At 30.4% G+C, this 21,138-nt stretch overlaps 1 protein-coding gene across 2 annotated transcripts in view; it reads left to right on the forward strand.

Annotated features, from left to right (window-relative positions):
* Positions 1-21,138, forward strand: part of Nmdar2 (glutamate ionotropic receptor NMDA type subunit 2) — a 334,557-nt gene that overhangs the window by 292,168 nt on the left and 21,251 nt on the right. For both annotated transcript variants that reach the window (XM_088203959.1, XM_088203961.1), the window contains 2 exons: positions 2,301-2,502; positions 6,024-6,182. In XM_088203959.1, coding sequence (XP_088060085.1) covers positions 2,301-2,502; positions 6,024-6,182 — 361 coding nt within the window. The remainder of the gene's footprint in view (positions 1-2,300; positions 2,503-6,023; positions 6,183-21,138) is intronic.

Genomic DNA, 21,138 nt, shown 5'->3' on the forward strand with positions numbered 1-21,138 from the left:
CTAGAAATGGCACAGTAATATAAGTATAATATCCATAACCCATTTATATACTACATATCAGTACATGATTTATTGTTAATTTTTCGTTGCACTAGCTCAATGCATTACAAATTAGTTAACACAGTCAACGTCCACTAAGTAAATAGTAAGACGATAGACTAAAATTATATGACATCTATTATATAAATTATAAATTAATATTAGAACTTAAAACCAATAGATGTTACTATGCAAAATTTAAGCTATCTATTACGATATCCATTTGTGAGATAGTCAAAATCTAAACTTTGATTAGCCATAAGCTAAATTATTTGATAACAATTACTAGTTTGGATCTCTCAGACACGATATCAAATAAAAAACACTAGGATTCCTTAATAAAATATTTCATAAATATATTTTTGCTTTCCATATATTTGCTTATATAAAATTATTATATATATGTAAATATATACATATGTTGTACAATCAAGTCAAGGCCTTGAATCCGGAACAATTCGCGTCACCTGATCAAATTTCGCCTTGTACATAAAGGCAATTTATTATGCGGCGTTTTGTTCCGTCGGGTCGCATTAATTGCCCGGTAACCGAATTTCGTGCTGGTTTACACCTGAGAGCGAATTCGCAAACGATCCTTTATAACCATTAAGGGAACAGACCGGATCTTCCGAATCGGACAGTAGCCCCTTCGGACAAAGGCGTCCATGATAAGCTACTCATTGTTGTGTTTTATCTTTCCTGACTCAAACAACTCATCTTTGTTTCGGCTCCCAATCTAAATCCTCGATTCTTTTGTGATTCACCAAATTTGCGCTCTTAATTTCGACGAAGGCACTCCGTTATCAGCTTTGGTTATTCTGTACGTATTCATTGTGTTATATTATTGAATGGAGTACAGCTTAGCTTTTTAAATAGAATCTCATTTCATCTTGTAAATCATCTTGATTTAAGTGATAATGCTCAGTTAAAAATTGAAAAGGTAATATTTTTATATATTTAAATTAGTTTTATTGATTGAGAAGATATACATGCATATAGAAAATATGCATTGATACATGACTTTGGCTACATTTCACCATAATTTATATAGTATTAATATTTCATGGTCATAGACGATGTTTTTGGTTAATTTATTTTTATCTACCTGAACATATAACAACATAAAATTACCCACGAAAGAAGCAATAATATAATGTTTGTGATTCATTAGTAAGACGGACAAACAGAAAAAATATATTTAAGGGTCACAAAAGAGCGACTCGTAAATCGCATTAGTCCGTTTTTGTGACACGCTTATCTTGCGATCTAATTTCCGTAACACTCAGCATTTGGAAACTGGCTCTGTCAATCCCACTAATTGACGTAACTCTAGAATGGCTCAGTCTCTGGATGCGTCCTCTCTGTGTTTTATCAACCTTCCATTGTACTAGGGACAATCAATGGGTGAAAACCTAGCTGTGGTCATGCTTTTTTTCGTACATAATCAAAAACGTTAATTTCCAATTATTTAAACAAAGCAATTGATTTTGAATCAATTGCTTTGTTTAAATAACGGTTATTGTATTAGTTGTAGGTTTAATATCATAAAAAGCTTTTGAACGCTTTATTACACTGAGGAACGTGTACTTGTTAAGTCCAGCGATATCATCTTGACGCCATTAAACACGTGCAAGAGTTTATTGTTTATTTTTTTAATTACCTGAGACTGACTGTTTTGAACTGCATTCTGTTATTAATTATTTTTGTAGGTTTTTTAATCTATTACCTGGGTTAAATTTTAATTAGTGAAATAGATGTTGCGATAATTTCTCTCACAACTATATTTTCCATATATACTCAATTATGAAAAAAAATATTTTTATTCTAGAATTAAAATAGTATTTTTCTCTTAAAAATATTTGAAATTTTTGCCTCTTTTGTATTAAAACTTTGCCGAACTCAAGTATATGTAATATTCTAACTCATGTGCACTCAGCCTTAAGATTAACAATAAAAAATTTAGTATATTAATATCTCAGAGTTCATAACCTTCACAGTATAAACTTTCTACACATCTCGTCTCAAAATCTGACGTAAAAAGCGAGATGGAATGAAGCACCTAGATTCAAGTACTTAGCAAGAATGCGAAGGGTCAATTTTGTTACAGTTTACGACTTTATTTTTATAACCCATTCCCAAAATACTCAGTTCGCACGCTATATTCTCTCTATTTTATCGTTATACACACCTACCATATACACATATTATATATATGTATATATAAAATACGGTTTTCTTTAATATTGCGTTTACGTTTGCAGAATGGACGTCAATGCCGCGCACAGAAATGGCTCCCTATACCAATGCTGTTCAGGCTTTTGCATCGATCTCCTGGAGAAATTCGCCGAAGAGCTTGGATTTACATATGAATTGGTGCGAGTGGAAGATGGACGCTGGGGCACCCTGGAAAACGGAAAATGGAACGGACTCATTGCCGATCTTGTCAACAGGAAAACCGACATGGTAATATCGCAATTTTATACCCTTTCGAATATGTGGCACATATCTCACGATATTGAGTATCATATACGTGGATCGTTTTAGAAATGAAAAAATATTTTTAAACACTGTCAACCTTAATAAACGATGTTCCAGTACTTTAATTACAACCTGAAAGAGCTAACACCTAATCATCATAATCCAATATGTAGCCTTGCTCTAATAAAATATTGTTTTCCACGTTGGTGTTTTGTGTTATACTCTAGTTTTTTTAAGTTTGTAAAAAGTTAACCGCTTTGCAGCTTTCAAGTCCTCTAGTAATGATCAATTTCCGGCCTACTAGAAACGTAGTATTTTTAAACAAACAATTTAGTCACTATAGTGTAAAATTATTTTAGTTGTGACTTATTTTTATACCTCGTCTTTATTAGAAAAGCGTTCCTGGATAAATTTTTCTTCGATAAATATAGAAACACTCAAGGTCATAAATATATGGGTATTTATATATATATTTGCTCTTGATTGCTAAATTAGAACGTGCGTTATCATGCAAAAACAATATTCGTTTTTCAAGGAGTCCGTGTCGCTTTTATCGAACGACAGTACAATTTTTTTTCCCACACTGGAAATTAAATTTTTTCCTACGTTTTGTAATAAAAATATATTCTTGAATATACTTTTTAGTTATTGTTCTAATTTTAATGTAGTGATGCATCGCGTCTATTATAGTTATTTTTTGTTGAAAGCAAATTTTTGCGAATAAATGTAGCACAAGTACTAAATGAGGCGTATTTTAAACTTTATAAGATTTATAATATGATAATTATAACATAAAATTATACAATATTTTACTTCAAAGGATTAAAATGTAATGTATTATGTCTTAAAAATGCATTTTATTAAATATTATAATATTGGCGCTGTCACTGAGAGACGCAGGACTTCTGGTGACATGTGGTCACTGAGATGCCTCTCGTGGCGTAAGCGTATGGTAGGCTCTCTGTCCTTACAGCATAGCTCTCCCTAAATAGTATAGAGTCTAGACTTTTAAGGGAAGGTAGCCTGCTAATAACAAAGCCTTAGCGTAGAATACTATGAAGTAGTTATTTTTGTGAGAATCGTAGACTCACTTTATGGAGCTTCTGAAGATCCAACAGAGCAAGATTTGCATCCTAGTGGTAGCTGTTTTAAAGGCAACTCAGCTGCAATCAAAATTAAATGAAATTTTAATTCATGTATTATCTCATCGCACCATTGAAATACCGTAATTTTTAGTCTGCGTAGCACATGAGTGCCGCCATAATTTATTTCAAATAATTCTCGAGAATTTTTAAAAATAAATCTTAAAATAAACAATATCTACGCCTAATGTTAAGAATATCGGACTATAACTAAAGCGGTAAATTTATTTTAAAGCACTTTTAAAATACCAGTGAACAAAAGGACGCTTTGTTTATGATTAAGTTAAGGTTCAGTTAAAACTAATATTTTAAAACTAGTAAATAGTTTTGTAGATTTTAAGATAATTGCATTTTTTTCATTATTATTTATAGCATAGGAAATTAATAAAATTGGCAATGAATTTCTTGAGAAATAACAACCATTTTTGTAACACACTAAAATTTTTTTTCTCTAGAAATTATGTACATATGTATATATAAAAAATGGCGCATCCAATATTTTGTCAAGATTAAACCTAATTACATTTTATTGGCTTTAAAAAAATCACTAAATTTAAATGAATAAGCAGTTCTTAATACTTTTTTTGATATTCTATAAACTGCATATGCTAAAAAAAGTATTTTAAATCAGTATTTTACTTTACATATAAATCAGAAAATTAAATATCTTCGCCTATAAAATTATATGTAATATAGTTTAAACGCAAAGATTCGATTACAATTATTACTTTAAAATATGTAATTAAATAATATTTATTTTTTTATAATTAATTTTTTTTATGTTCTATAATAAAATTGCCAATATCTATAAATCGAAGTCTTAAAAAGAACTTATGGTACATCTAAATCAGTGTTTCATTTTACGTATAAATCAAAATATTTTATCTCAGAAGCAAAAAATATTCTATTATTTAATTTTTTTTTACGAAAATAATTAATTGTAATATTTTTTAAATTATAAATAAGAAAAAGACGAGGTGTTAAAAAAATATGCCATTATGTCACGTTTTAATCCCGCAAAGTAGATACTACATCATTGCATGCTCTTTGACAAGTCCAATTACCATCAAACCAATCTTCACGTCGCTTCAAAACACTTCGTGGTAATAGGAAGGAATTTTTTTATTCAATGTGACGTGGACTCTCGCTGATTTGATTTTTTATGTTGTACATACATACATGTTTATTACATTTTTCTAGCCTCGTATATTATTTCGGGGAGAAAAGCAATTATTAATCAATGTACATTTATAAATAAAATTAAATAATCAATTACTTTGTCAATCAATATATTTTTAAAACCGCATATATTCAACCTATGTTATAATTTAGCGGTGGTAAATAAATGTTTTTACTGTGTTTGTAAATTGAATTCTTATAAAAATTTCAATCGAATATTCATATGGACGACCTTTTTTAGTCAACCTTTTAGATTTTTCTAATTGGTTTTACCCAGATTGAAATAAAATTTATTGTAAAATATTAAATATTATTATTTAATAGTCATTTAAATCAAAACTCTGTGCTGAGTAAATCACTTAATCTTATCGTTAATTTAAAATTAACAAAATTATTTTTCTTTTGTATGTAAATATTTATCATAATAAAGATTTTCTAATTAAATATATAATAATATTTATCAAACAATGAACCAAGTTTTCGTTTGAAGTTGGATACAAAGGAAATCCATCCTGTCTATATACATATATACTATATATTATATATGTATACAAATACGTATGGAAGTATTATATGATGAAAATCGTACTTAATCTATTATAAAAAGGGTTACTATCTTATTTATTCTAATATATTACGTACAAAGAACAGTGTTTTTGTTTAATGATATGTACATACTATTTGAATATATTATTTATATAAATAATAAATTATGGATTTTTTTACGCATAGAAATTGTCTTATAAAATATTTTTAATCCTGTCTTACTCGATGCTACGTACTTCTTTTATTTCCTCATTTATTTCAAATTAAAATCATCGTTACCTATTAGGTTACGATGGCAAAAACTTGAACAATACTTTGTATTATTAGGCTCTTAATTTGTAATATCTGCTATTTGTCTAAACATTACCAATCACTGGCGAAAAAATCAACGGAGATAATTCAACACGGGCATAATCATTATTACCAATGTAATCATCGACGACTACAACACATACTTTTCCGGCGTCTTATTGCTAGTCATATTACTCGGCTACTGAAAATAGTAATACAATGTATTTTTTGTTAATTAATATCAACCAAATAAAGTATGTATTTCGTTATATGGTTAGATGGTTTTAATTCAAAAACCTTTTTATGTGTTAAAACTCAATGACATTTGTTTAATTTTCTTATTTTCAGGTTATGACATCGCTAATGATCAATTCGGAGCGCGAAGCTGTGGTGGATTTCAGTGTGCCATTTATGGAAACGGGGATTGCGATTGTGGTAGCGAAACGCACAGGGATCATATCTCCCACGGCTTTCCTGGAACCGTTCGATACAGCCTCTTGGATGTTGGTGAGTTTTGACAACGTTTTACTTACAAAACAATAATGAAGCTTTCGTCCTTGTAACTACCAACGCACGCACGCATACACACATACTGTGATAAATATTTAATATAAAAGGAAATTGGATTTTAAAAGTCCGTTCCGATAAACGGAAGGAGATCGATTGAGAAACTTTTTTACGAGATGAATTCCATCATTTTTCCCGATGGGGAATCCTTTTTAAATATTTCGTTGTATGTATTATATATTATATATTTTTATCGCTAGCCCTCGTCAGGCTTTTGATCCAGATATACTTTCGCCTTTTGATATTGTCGTCAAGGGAGACAAATCGAGCGACAAGTTCTCAACTTTTTCACTCCCATTCTTTTCATGGATTAGATTGAATGTTATTTATTGTTATTCTCTCTTATTGCAAATCAATGAGGTGAGCAAACAATTATTTGCGTCAAAGTCGCTGTGTTAAAGATTGTTGTATTTCTTTATTATGTGTATATGAAAATTATTTTTAATTGCGTTTCTTGAATAATATTAAATACTTAGGTACACAAACGTAAAGCTACTATAGAGTTTTGAGGCCGAAGGAGTGTGACTTTGCAATCAAAAATGCCGGAAAGCTGGTAAATTATTTTAAAAACATATATATGGAAATGTAGCTGCCGTTATCAGGTCCTATAAGTCTTTGCTGTAGTGGCGAAATATTGTCGGCTGTCTTAGGAGCGTCTGTTCCTGCCTCCTGAAATATAAGATATGTAAATGTTTCATATTTTATATTACTTTTTGAGACACCTTTGTTGAATCACAGATTATGATATTAGTGGGTCAACTGCATTTCTTTTTTAACACACTATAAAGTAAAACTGCAAAGTGGTTACTTTTGGTGATAGTTAACAAAGGGGTAAAAATGACAATAGTACTTTTGATGTGAATGGTAAATCGTATTCAAAAATTCACATATAATATATATAAAAGGGTATAGATTTTCAGTATAAAAATAATATTACTCTCACTCCTGAGACAGAAGTAACCAACTTCTCTAAATTTTGCACCAAAAGATAGGAGACTTTAGATATCTAAGAATAATTCTAAGCATTTTAAACTTTTACAAAGAAAAACTCATCTTTTAACGCTCTATATTATTAACTACTAGTTTTAATAAATCTCTTTATAGTAAATAATAATTACTAAAAAAGCATTAATTTTAATCTCAAAATGTAGACGCGACAGTTTTGCCATTGACACTTGCTGATTTTTTTAATATTTACTTGTTTTATCTTATATTTATTGTCACTTATTTTACAAAAATCTAAATTACCTAATATTTTATTGGCGCAATAGCAAAAACATAATGTAAAGATAGGCTTGAAACGAGTCGCAGTTATTTAAACACTTAAAATAAGTTATGAAATTAAAGAGCTAACTTATCGCGCGCTTTTTCCTTATCTCTCTTCTCGACGTTTCGCCTCCCCAAAATTTTCATTTGGGTCATCACTTAGGGTAAAATCTTAATCGTATTTTATGCATATTTTCTAGAAACATCATATCTTGTGATATTTTTGTCCTTCCTTTGCTTCAAATCTTTCATTCAAGATCACAAGTAAGAAATGTGACGAGTGATTATTAGGTAAACATGATAATTAATTGTTATAAGCTCAAGTAAATAGACTATTTCACATATTTTTTAATAAATTATATTCTACATATACCTTGCTTCTACATTTACCGCATTAGAAAAGCAAACTTCCGCTAGAAAAAATATATTTTAAATATAAATTAATATAATAAATAAAAGTTTGATAAACTCAATAATTAAATTTTTAAAATCCAAATCACTACTCAATTATACGATGATTTAATTATATTAAAATTATGTATCGAATTTTATTTCATTACATAAACATATTTTTAATATTCTCTCTTAAAAAAAATTAAAATTGTATTATTATACAAAATGTAATTATATGATGATGTATACCTGAGTCGGTTGTATTTACTAGATATATTAATATATTTTTTATCTAATTAATAATATTGAATAATTCCATTTTTTTACCTGACATTTATTTAATATTGTTTAAAAGATTTTAACACGTCTAGATATTGCAAGCAATAATATGGTTTTTATATTAACAATGTTAGTAGTATTACATTTATTTTAATTTTCACACAAATCATGTATGTTGTTAAAACATTATTTAATATACTTATAAATTAGTTGCCATTTTCTTAAGCAGTAATTCTGATTTTAAAACTTAATTTTTGCACATATAATTCACACAAATTCTTGAATTGTTAATTGGCAGTGTTCAAAATGAATAATTCTTAAAAACTCTTTATTGATTACATTGCATAATAAATATCCGTACTATTCAATTTCTTTCAAAATAAATTTATCTTTGTATCTAATGTTATACCAAACTATTTTGAATTCTGTAATTCAAAGCCCAATATCGAATAAAGTTCACAACTTCAATGACGCTAGACATAGTTTATTTTAGTATTATGGATAGAATTGTCGATGCCTATCTCTATATAACGACTTAAAAATCAGTGTAATATCAATACTTTCAGGGACTCAAAACTAAATTTTATTACTATCGTGATAGGTCACCATCAGTGCAAAATAAACCTTTTATTGTAGTCCAGTTACTTATAAGTTTAAAAAAAAATAGTTTAATAAAACATCGGCCAGTATATTAAAAAATATAAAAAGTTACGTATAAGTTTTAAAAAAAAATGTAGTTACATTACATTTTTACATACAAGGTTCACAAACAATTTTTCTCAATGCTGCTTTTGGTAACACAAAAGTTGTCACATTTTAACATTTTTTTTTAAATTACTTGCTTTTTTATAGCATACATATTATATATATCAGAAAAAACATGAAACCAAATATATGTTAGGTTCTAATATTCACACTAAAATAATCTTGTCACAGCAAAAAATAAAAGAAACATAGTTAGAAATTAGGATCTGGAAATGTTTCAGGTGTCGCAACGTGTTCTGTGGAGTCCCATTAAATCAAAACGTGATCAAAATCACCAAACGAAACCTATACAAGGCCCAAATACAAGTTATTCGATAACTCTATACATATCCAAATAAATTCATCCGTGATTTACTTAGCTCACAGTATAGAATTTCAGAGTAACGGGCGCGTACCTTCCCAAAACGGTCTGTTTATTATTGTTTTTATAAGCAATGATAAACAAAAATAACGGAGGGTAATAAAAAAACAGATATTCGGTCTTGACAAGATACTGGAAACGAAATAAGATTTAAGACACGCAATTTCGTGCTTTCTATCCATTCGTACATAGCCTCAAGATGTTCATGAAAAAGATATTAAGGCATCTTAATTATTGTGAAAAATCTGAAAAATGTAAATAATGCTATTTAAACTAATAATATTCATATTTTCCCAAATTTAAATAGTACGAATATAACCTAATGCATAATTGTGACAAATATTACTTATTTTGTATAGGAAGACATTGAAAATATTATTTAATCAGTTATGAAGTACTGAATTGTAAATTACATATGTATATTTATTTGCTGAAATAAAATAAATTTTTAATAAAAAAACAAAATTATGAAATTGAAAAGTAAGAGCAATATTTAACAATAAATATGTAGATGTTGATTAGAATTAGTCGATACAATAAATTACCACAGGTTTCAATATTAAAAAATTGTAAGAAAATTGCTCTAATTATAATTGGATTCATTGCCTTCGTAGCACATCTTTATTGGCCATTTATAGAGTGTACTTTTTGTCGTAGGCTTAATCGTCCAAGGGCAGAGCCCTGGAGGTGGGCCTATGGTATCGTTTTGTCTTTGCTAGAGTTCTGCTTTTTAATAGTGCCATAAGTCGCTGGTTTATTATGGCGCTTCTGGAGGTCCAACAAAGTCAAAACTGCGGTAGTAATCCTAAATCCTACGATCACACGCTTACCAAACCTTACTGTCTTTGCCTTATAGTTTCCATTCTAGCTCGATTTTCTTATCGGCGATTTTTATAAGGATTTCTGACGTTTATATGACTTATCAAAATTCCTAATGATGGATAATTTTTTGATCTCGAAGCAACACACATTGCCAATATCGTAACCACGTGTAAACTCTATAAAACACTTTTTAGCTTGTGAGCTTGAATTATAGAGAAGGAAAGTTTATTAGAATAGAGCATTAAAAATTTCAACTCAATGCGTAAATTAAAAAGTATGCTAAAGTAATTAAAAGTTTAATAAAGTATGCTAGATTTTGTATTAATTTTATTAGGTGTGAGATTAAAAGTTGTCATGTGTGTTTTTGAATTGGGTTATGAACTACAACTAAAATATTTATTTTAGCAATAATGTTGATAACTACTTTAAGATGAAATAAATAAATGAACTGTTACATATTGTCATACGTGCGTTCCAGAGATGTAACTTTGTTGTTTGGAAGCACTAGATTTCAATAACGCAAGCACATGCATGAGTAAAGCGCTATGCATGTGCTTTATCTATAGTATTTCAACTTTTTCACACGTTTTTGAAAAAGTATAATGGGAACACGGCGCTTTATATTAAAAATAAGCTTAATACGGCCCGTTTGTTATATGGTAGCTATCATAGATCTGCACGGTTTCAAAAAACATTTTTTTTTTTTGAGGCGAAAATAGTGTGATTTTACAGCTAAAATAGACGCTGGATAGATTGGTAATAATTAATTTTTATTATGTACAATTGATTACATAAAGTTGTATTCCGTAGGCTGTTTCGTGTTGATGTGTAGTATTTCTCGGTTTGCCTCGAATGCCGTCTGTATTTTTCTGAGCTCATGTCTGATCATCTGCCGTCTTAAATTATCTCTGATCATGTTTCAAAGTAACAAAGGGTAGCATTTATATAATCATGAATTTAGACGTCTCTGACGATTCACAGATGCGGATGTTAGTAAGCCAATTGGATCATTGATCAAATCACTAGCAAAGTATGCTTTGAAATAAAATTGCAAGGCGATGCTTTCAAAGATTCTTAATACAAAGGGTAGATGATAGCGGTTTTATGCAGGATAGACGCATTTTTATGCGTAAAATTTTCTACTTTATTGTTAAACCCTTTATCAAAACGAGTTGGTATTTCCTTTTTATAAAGTTAAACTGATAGTTGGAATGACCTCAGAATTAACGTTACAGCTTGTTATATCTCCCCCACATTTATATGTAATTTTACATGAATAATTTATTGACTGGATCAGACTTCGTACCAATAAAAATATATATTAATATTTAATATATTTTAATATCCATCATATATACCCTATTTATTCAGAATTCCATATTATTTAATGATCTGCCGCTCAAATATTAAATTCAATACAAAGGAATTTCATTTATGAGGTCATTTTGCTTCGAAAATTTGCGGTCGCCTATAATAACACTCGAACGTTCCATAAACACAAATTAAAATTAAAAACAACGAGCTCCAAAATTGTACCTCCATAAATTTTCGATGGCTGTGGGATACGAACGTCAAAATTAACTCGAGCTTATCACACGAGCACAGGCGTTAGGTACACATGTTTGAGTTGAGAATTTTAGCAAAATGCCTGGATAACCGTTTCCCAAAGCTTTTAGATCGGCAATTTATTTTTCAAATATTTTTTTCTAGTCTAGTTCTGATAACATTGTGAAAATTGAAAGAATATTTTTTTTATCAATTGGAAATGCAGAAAAGATAAAGGAATGTGACGAATAAAAACAAATATCAGATAATGTAATACATGTCTTAGTAGCAAATAAATAAATCAGAAGCTCATATATAGTGGATTTTATAAACATTTTGTATTTTGTATATATAAAAATGTTTGTATCTACACATGTCCCAGTGTTTTCCACCATGTAGTTGAGCCCCTGCTGTGAATCATAGTTTGGAAAACCGTGGTTTAGAAAAAGAACATGCCTTACATACGCACACATTATAAAAAAAATAAAAACAATACTTTTGTGAAAGCCCAACGGCCCTTTTGTCGGACTGGAACGCTTGCTATTATTATTCGATACGACGATTCGCTAGTTTAGAAAACTGGCTTTTCTCTATAGCCAGAAAATAAAATCACAATGCGAAACCGGTCATTTCGGAACGTGTGAAGTGTCCATATTATATAACGCTAACACACGTGTGTGTGTAAACATCACGTATATGTATGTATGCATCGTGTGTGTATGACCCTTTAACGTCCCACATTTGCCACAGAAACGTCCCTAGTGTAAAAATCGATAGGCTCGGGGCAAATATGTTTAATATGAATTTTAATAAAACCTTATAAAGCGTATCGGAAAAATGTATCGGTGTAATTTTCGCGATAAACAATATTTGCGCTGGTTTAAATGTATAATACATACAAACAATCGCTAATGGTCCGCTTTTTCCCATTCTAGATATATTTATAAACCTGAAAACATAGGATATAGAACTTTTTTTTTAATAAAATTTTTAGCACCACTTTGGTAACTGATAGCATTATATTAATAACCAGATCTCTATCTCAGCAACTTCGTAATGCGTTGGGCAAGCAGCCTGCGCTAAGTCATTAGGAGCTAGAACCACAAGTTTTCACTTAAATACACTACGCGGTTAGTCGCGCTCCGCGAACCTAAGAATTACTCTTATGAATCGTTAAATATCGTATTACCCTAACACACAAAAATAGAAAAGTCACTAGTTTTGTATATTTTATAAAACTAGCTTAAAATAAATTTTACCTTGCATGTTACTACAAAACTCATTTCTGCGTATTCATCGTCACTGACGTGTGTCTATAAATGAAATACAAATACGGTGAACATGCAATGGAAATAAATTAGTTAGTAGAACAGTGGTATTTATATAATATACCAATTAAAATTTTAGCTACAGAAATAATTAAAATAAGTTTATTATATCAAAATAAATAAACACTTTAAAAGCATTGCTTAATCTGCTTTTTTGTTATTTTCCTTGCCTAGTTTCTCGCTTTCGACGGACTGGCAATATTTTTTAATTTGTTTTGATTATTTTTTCCTATACTTTATTTGCGTTAACACAGTCAGTTCAAAAGCTCTTCATTTCATCATTATTCATAATTAAGAAAGAGATGGCAAGCTTAGATTTGCCTCTATTATTAGCTCTAAAGCACACGTTCAATATATTTAATTTTACTCCTTTGATTAATTGATAAATATTAAAAATATAGTAATGACTTTAATTTCCATAAATTTGTTCAAAATATAAACAGAAGTAATGATGAGTATATCGAACGTATATCTATATCGTGTGCTTTAGAGCTAATAATAGAGGCGTAAACCCATCACTAGCCATCTTTTTCGCAAATATGAATATTGATCAAATTTCAAGGTTTGAGAACCTTTGGGGTGTGAACCTTCGTAGTCTTTGTGACGCAGGTGAATCTAGTACAGTTTTATTAGATTATATTACAATTGCGTCAGACGATAAATGGCGAGATGTGTTCTCCGAGCGATTTTGGAAAAGCTGGCGCAGGGATGATGTCCATGGGAGGTCTTCAAAGGTCTTGTAGATGTCTGCAGCGAGAGGCAATGGCGTAGCTAGGGTGGGGCGGAGGGGGCGGGCCGCCCGAGCGGCACTTGCTTGGGGCGGCATATTCGCGATGGGATCATCTAGTGTGGTTCTTAATCCTGAATGCACTAAAACATATATAAATTCACGAATAACATTTATCATTTTAAGAAATACTAATTTTATGACCCTGCAAAAATTGTATGGGGGGGGTGGCAATTTTAAAAATCGCCCTGGGCGGCACATACCCTAGCTACGCCACTATCTGGAGGCAGTTCCTCTTGCTGCGATGATCGTATTCAGGAGTCTCAGGTCGTATCTTCGCCTCTGTCCACGGGGGCGCATTTGCCAAGCGGGGTGAATCTGCTGTTAGTCACTTCTTTCTCTTCATCGAAGTCCAAGCTTAAGTATCCAGCGCTGAAAAGCTTGCTAACCAATCGCAATTATGCAGCGATCATCCAGCCAATCGCATCAGTCGCTACTTAGAACGGCGAAATATGTATACATTTTTAAATAGCGACGTTCGCTTGATGGGCATTGTCCAAGGTCGTATTTTTTTGGATCTTGTGTTTCGCAACCAAGAAATATTTTCTCAATGACGGATAATATTTACAATAAAAACAAAACTCGTTATTTATGTGGTCGTAACGAGGGCTTTTGTGTGGTCAAAGTTATTTACGCTATTGTCTTGTTTCCTTGTCGATGGATGAACATTTGCTCACCATAAATTAACATGAAGAACACTTTTTCAAACGTGGCATCTATGTATAGTCACCACAAAATGAATAGCTCTCAAACTGACCTGTTAACGCTAGTAAGTAGCCTAAGTTATTTGGTTTTAAATGATTATTGTACAACAATTTTAGGTCAACCCTCGTACAGTTTGTATACTTATTGCTACACATACGTTCCTTACTCTCCTGTCTGCGTCTAAAAAAATCAGTCTCTCCGAGGATTGAGTTCTTCTTTAGACTATACATCGTAGCTAGATTAGAATTGACGTGAAAGGGGAAGCCACTGTTTTCTTGGTCGACGTTGCTTCACTTATTTTCAAGTTTGTACGAACCCTCGTCTGTTTGAGAACTTAGATAGAATTTTTTGATAATGTGTTGTTAGAAGCGATTTCCGTATTGAAGCGTAGTTTAAACTAAAAGTAAATGGATCCATGCACCTTTAGCACCAAGAAAAACATCCACGATTTTAGTAATAGCACTATTATAAAATTATAGGGGATCCAACATACTTTTATATTAGAAATTGTTTATATATTAACAAACCCTCAAGAAAATGCATTATATTAAAATATCAAACATTATTTACCTTAACCAAAACATATACATATGTATATGTTTTGGCTACGAATATACTCGCCAAAAATATGTTATCCAATTTTCCCATGGACGAGCTAGCTCCCACGTTTTATTGAATTTGTAACGTATTGAATTTGATTTATGATATGGACGAAACTCCCCACGACCGAATATACTCGCTAACGGAAAATTGAAGTAATTGATTTTTGCAATGTTTCTATTTAAAAGACTTCATTGCAACACATTTTAGTCACAAAGATTTGATAAACTGATTTATTTTTAAAATTAATGCTGATTAAAAAAAATATATTCAGTTTTATGGTATACATTGTTTTCTATAATATAATAAAAAAATCATATTAACTATATTTTAACTTGCCCTAAATTTGATGAAGTTTCTTATTTTAAACTTGACGTAAAATTATTATATTCAATAAATTATTTTAGCATAAAAAAATCTGACTCCACGGTTGCAAATTATCCGCAAGTGTTTATTAACTGCCACTCTTCCCCTAAAAAAGTTTTATAAAACAAGAGACTAGAAAACAATGCGGCCATGGGTGTCGGGTAATCCTGGAGGCAGCTCTTTAAGTAATTAATTTTTACAGCAGGGATATTCAAGACGGCTTCGCAAACTCGTATTATAATATAAAACGTAACGGGACGCCCATTTATCTTTCGTCCCCTGCTGTAACACTTAAGCCGGATTTTAACCGACTGCGAAAAAATTCATGTGCAAAAATGACCCGAAAAACGACACAAGGGATTATTCCCTAATATACGTATTTTTACTTTACATGTTTTTAAGTGTGTAGGGATAAAACACAAGACTATAAAATTGCACGTAAAACTTTGAGAGAACGAGCTTACACCATATGTAACCTATATTCGGTCACTGTCAAATAAATCTTCCCTCAAGAGTTTATTTTTCGACCTCGGATCTAAGATGAAAGATTTATTTATAATATGTACAACTATAATTATATTAGCTATATAGGGTTAAGTTGGCTTAGTATTTATTTAAAATATATCTTACGCAAACCTTAAGCTTCTTATTTATAATATGTAAATATATCGTAGTCGTAACATGCCTGTTACATATAAAAGTTTTGCAACATCTTTATCTTAACACTCGTTAAATTCAACACATGAAGATGTCAGATACATTATAGACGAAACCTCGCACAAAAAGTAGCTTGCAAATTGTAGAGAAAACGCCATATGAGGCGTTGACAATATTAATGGCAAACTCAACAAGGATAATCGATTACAAAGTTATTTAATTGCTTCAGAATATTAAATACGATCTGAAACTTATGGGTCTAATCATTATACGTCAAAGTTTAATTATTTAGAGATTAAAGTATGGAAAATTACGTGCTTTGTTTCGATCTTGCGATTCTTACTTTTTGATCTTGAGTTAATTTTCTATATTTATCTAGTAACCACAGAAAATGATTATTAATTTATTTTTAAGCCTTTAATGATATATTTATAAACCGACTGTTTTTAAATTTCACTCTGTAAAATTTGAGGAGTATTATTATCTTTCGCTTAGAATTGATAAATAAGGCACAATGTAAGAAAACGCGCATTAGCTAATTTATTGTTTTTCTTGTTTGTGGCCACAATATCATGTCTCATAGTATCTAATATAATACTAAATCTTTCAAATCATTTCTGAGAATTCTACCATGTGTTAAACGTAAGAGATAATGTAGGTAATTAGTATATCAACCACTTAGCCCTGTAAATGGCACTCTGCTTTATTAAAGTTAATAAATAACCCTTACACATGGCTGACTAGGTGTGTTAAACGATATTAAATATGAGTAAGTATTTTGCTTATAGATATATGTATTTTAGTTTAATACTATACACATCAGTGTGCAATTCCTTTGAAAAATTCTAGCTGCAATATTCTAACTTTTCTTAGTATATTATTATGTTTCTAGGCAGCTTATCATTGGTATAAATATTAATCGCCTAATGCAACAAATTAACTTTATTTTTACTTTTTATTTTTTTCGTATAAAAATGATCATCATAAATCAACATATTTGCTCAATACGTAATGGTATTTATAAAACAAATAATAATAAACAAAAAACAAATAAATCGATGAGCATCATCTTATATAACTTTTTCGGCTCCTCGTAACTATTGCTGAAAACATCCTAGTGTTTAGCAAGCTCGTTGAGAAGCTGGATGGCTCGTGCAAGAGAAGCGTTCTCAAGCACTGACGTCCTGGTCGCAACAGGCAAGAATAAAGAACGCGATCGCGACTCTTTAAGGCACTCTAAGGCTCACAGAATTGACGGATTGTCGACACCGCCTCTTAACAACTTTAATAATGTGCTTCATGAAGTAGACATTACGGCAATAATGCAATGAGTTATATCCCAATGCTCCTATAAAAATGGCACTAGGATACATTTTTTTTTATTAAATCTTCCGTTGTAACCTGACAGGAGTCAGACAATTCAAAATTCTTGTGCCGCTGCCGAGGCTCGTCTGAGACGTTACAGACTACGCTATTCCGTCCTTTTTTATAGATATCTCTGATTTTTTCTTTTAAAATTCACTCGGATTCTATACAATGGAGCCATATTCGAGGACGCTACGAACTAGCGTATCTTACAGATCGTAAATTGCCAACAAATCTAAGTAACACGCGCTTCGCATAACGAAGCCGAGCATCCTCGACGCCTTATTGCGAACTTTGCCGATGTGAATAGAAAATCTCAATCATTCATCTCCACAAATCAGGAAACGATGAAGTTTTAAACGACAAATTGAATATTAATCAAAGGGGAGCAAGAAGATGAACCTGACAGCCCTTCATTATAAAGTCAGGAATGAAGTCCGGTTCTGTGGAACTTTGCGATTTGAACTTCTCAAAACCGTACTTATGTCTAAAATGTCAATTTCGTTTATGGCTAAAACGGACGACCAGCTAAATCGTGAAGTCAAATTATCTTCATTGATTAGTAATAGAAAATATTTAATATTCAATTCCAATTTATTGTGTTTTAATAAAATAAAATAAATGAGCTAATTTTCGATTAAAAGTAAACATCATTGCTTCATAGTTCTGATTTTGTGAGAATTTGGTCGGTTTAGCTTATAATTTTATGCAAATCGACATTTGCGATAGGCGGTTGTCAATCATACGATATAATCACAATATTAAAAGTTCTTATTTTAATTCTGATCCAGTGGCTATAGTATATATGTATATTATAACAATCCATTGGCTTACTTAATGGCAGAATTAATATTTTATATTAATCTGAAACTTTCTATTTACATAACCAGAGCATGTAGTAAATACATTTTATTTATATACAATGTTTTTGCCAGCGGTAAAAAAATGACATGTCTATATAAAGTTTTTGCCACAAAATCCATTAATTAGAATATATTTTTTACAGTATTCTTTGTATTATAAAAATTAAATCAATGCCAATAAAAATATCGCCATAATTAAATTATTTTCTTCCTTTTTCAGTATTTCTTTGTATATTATATGAATCGCATAAATTATTTATAGCCATTTTACAGCCGCTCTGATTTTATTGTATTCTTGCGAAAATAGCACTGGATATAAAATGTATTTTTACCACATCTCACAATGCTTTCAATGGATAATATACGAAGACACGAATATTAACTCAAAAAGTTTTTTATATAAAGGTGACAATAATATTCCATTTTTTTTTTATTACGTAAATAAAATATCGTTTCCGAATATACTTTTTAAGTCATTATGAATAATATTTCATTTTATACTTCAAAATATTACATTATATGGTTTTAAAAGTCATAAAGTTCGTTTTTTGTCAAAAAATTTTTAAACTCATCTATCAAATCGAACTAATAGATATTCATGCTTACTTATATTTTTATTGGTGGTAAACTTTGCTATTTAAAAACTTTAAATTGCTTCTTAACAAATCATTTCTTTAGATAAAGTTACTAGGTTTTTAAAATATCAAAAGAGGACACTGAAAGGTATTGCACTTTTTTTTCAAAGACGAAAAATTGCTGCGGGAGCTAAAAAAGTCATCACGGGCTTTTTTCTTGGAGGAGGATGAAGAACAGATTTCTGTTCTATTAAAGGCTATTAATGGAGCTAAAAAAATGTCATTTCAAAAACTTTTGTATTAAGGACATTTCAGATTTTTTAAGGGAGAAAAATTGCTACAAGAGTTTAAGAAAAGGTCTTTTTGGTTTTTTTTTTTTATTAAGGAGGGAGACGTCTGGTCATCTTACCTTAGAAAACTAGCTATAGATCTACTTTATTTATTTTTTCACATATACTTCAAATTTATTTATATAATTCTTAAATTCGGTACGGGGAAAAATATTATTTTTAACAATATTTCGTTTTTGTCGTTCACATTATTTTCGACTTGTCTTGAATGCATCTCTCAGCATAAAAACCGCCATTTTAATTTACTCCTAGCAATAATAATTTAGAAAATTGCCCTTGTATTAATATTTAAAGTCGTGAACATATTTCGTTGGTTAAATGTGCAATTCATTAGATAAATAAGCGATCAGAGACAATCACTATTTTGCTCTGGTAAATTGCATAACTTAACAATAAACTGTTACCAGCTTCTTCCGGCATCTATTTAAGCTAAAAAGTCACACTCCCTTGGCCTTAAGACCCGAAAATATATTCAATACATATAAAAAAATAATATTAATAAATGAAACATAAAGCCATCTAAATATAAGCGTAGTAACGTGGGTCCTCTGTGTTGAGGACAGGCTTTCTGTGGGCCTTACCTTCATGTCACAGTTTTTTAATTAAATTTTTAATGCACCCTTGAGGCTCCTCTGTGTATATGTAGCCTTTAGCCGGGTAGATAAGGGCAGAGCCCGAATGAAAAATTATTTGCAAAGCGATGTTCTTCGCGAGCACTCTGAAGGACGTAGTGATCTGTTTGGCTTTTGGGGATTAAGTTGAGCTTTGATTTTCGTCTTTTGCCGTCTCCTCTGGCAGGGGTTTTGGGAACTAAAAGTTTGGAAATATACATAACATTGCCAGTTTATTCTTAAGAATACACGATAATTTATTACAAAAAAAAAACAGATCTTAAACTGTTTTAATGTAAAATTATTTTGAAAATTTTATAATTTATTTAAATAACGAATATTTTAATAAAAAAATGAAACTATACTTCATAATATTTTATCAATTATATAAGTAATATATTCAAATGTGTTGCAATATAAAGCATCGGTCTTAAAATTGTATTTGGTAAGTGTGATAGTGATACTGCTATGCAAAAAAACAGCTTTGCTATCTGACTATCTTCTCTGGTAAAGATCATTTATTTTCATTGATGAGTCATCTCTTATCTTACTGACCCGCCACATCAATAATGTATCATATACTAGCCACCACAGTTTATACACTGTTATGGATTAACATTGTATATAAAAAAAGATAAATTTAAATAAGTTTATAAAAATAAATATAAATATTACAAATATGACACAGTATTAAATATCAATATGCATCAATAGTGAATTGTACAAATTTGTAAGGAATTTCATTCGTGAAAATTTACAACAGTACTGCTTTTCTCGTAGTATTTCAATAGTACACGTACCAAATTATCTTGGTTGTGAAGACGAATATATTATATAAGCATTCCTAACCGTGTTTACCGTGAAAATCACCGAAATGTCCAATTAGGAGACGTTGCTCCAAAACAAGATCATTATTATATCAAGCCTTACGAAGCTGATAGTATAACGGGTATTAGGGATTTGCGCCACCTATGGTTCATTAATTTGGGATATCGGATTTAATGCTTCTGCGGTGATTGGATAATTGAGATAAGGATGTAAGCAAGTATAATTGCAGATATCGAACAATACGATATAATTAATAATATACATTTACAATTTTGCTTAATATAGAATTGCCACTACTGGATATTTTGTGTCATTATTATCCAGCTGCAATTTAAGTATTTTTAGAATTCGATCGTAGTATATACAGATAGCAGGTTTATTTTTACAAAGCATTGCTTATACACATGTTTCAATTTTTATTATTAAAGCG

The sequence above is a fragment of the Plectrocnemia conspersa genome, unplaced genomic scaffold, assembly GCF_051122295.1.
Source record: "Plectrocnemia conspersa isolate PC_06_02 unplaced genomic scaffold, ASM5112229v1 ptg000014l, whole genome shotgun sequence".
Classification (NCBI taxonomy): domain Eukaryota; kingdom Metazoa; phylum Arthropoda; class Insecta; order Trichoptera; family Polycentropodidae; genus Plectrocnemia; species Plectrocnemia conspersa.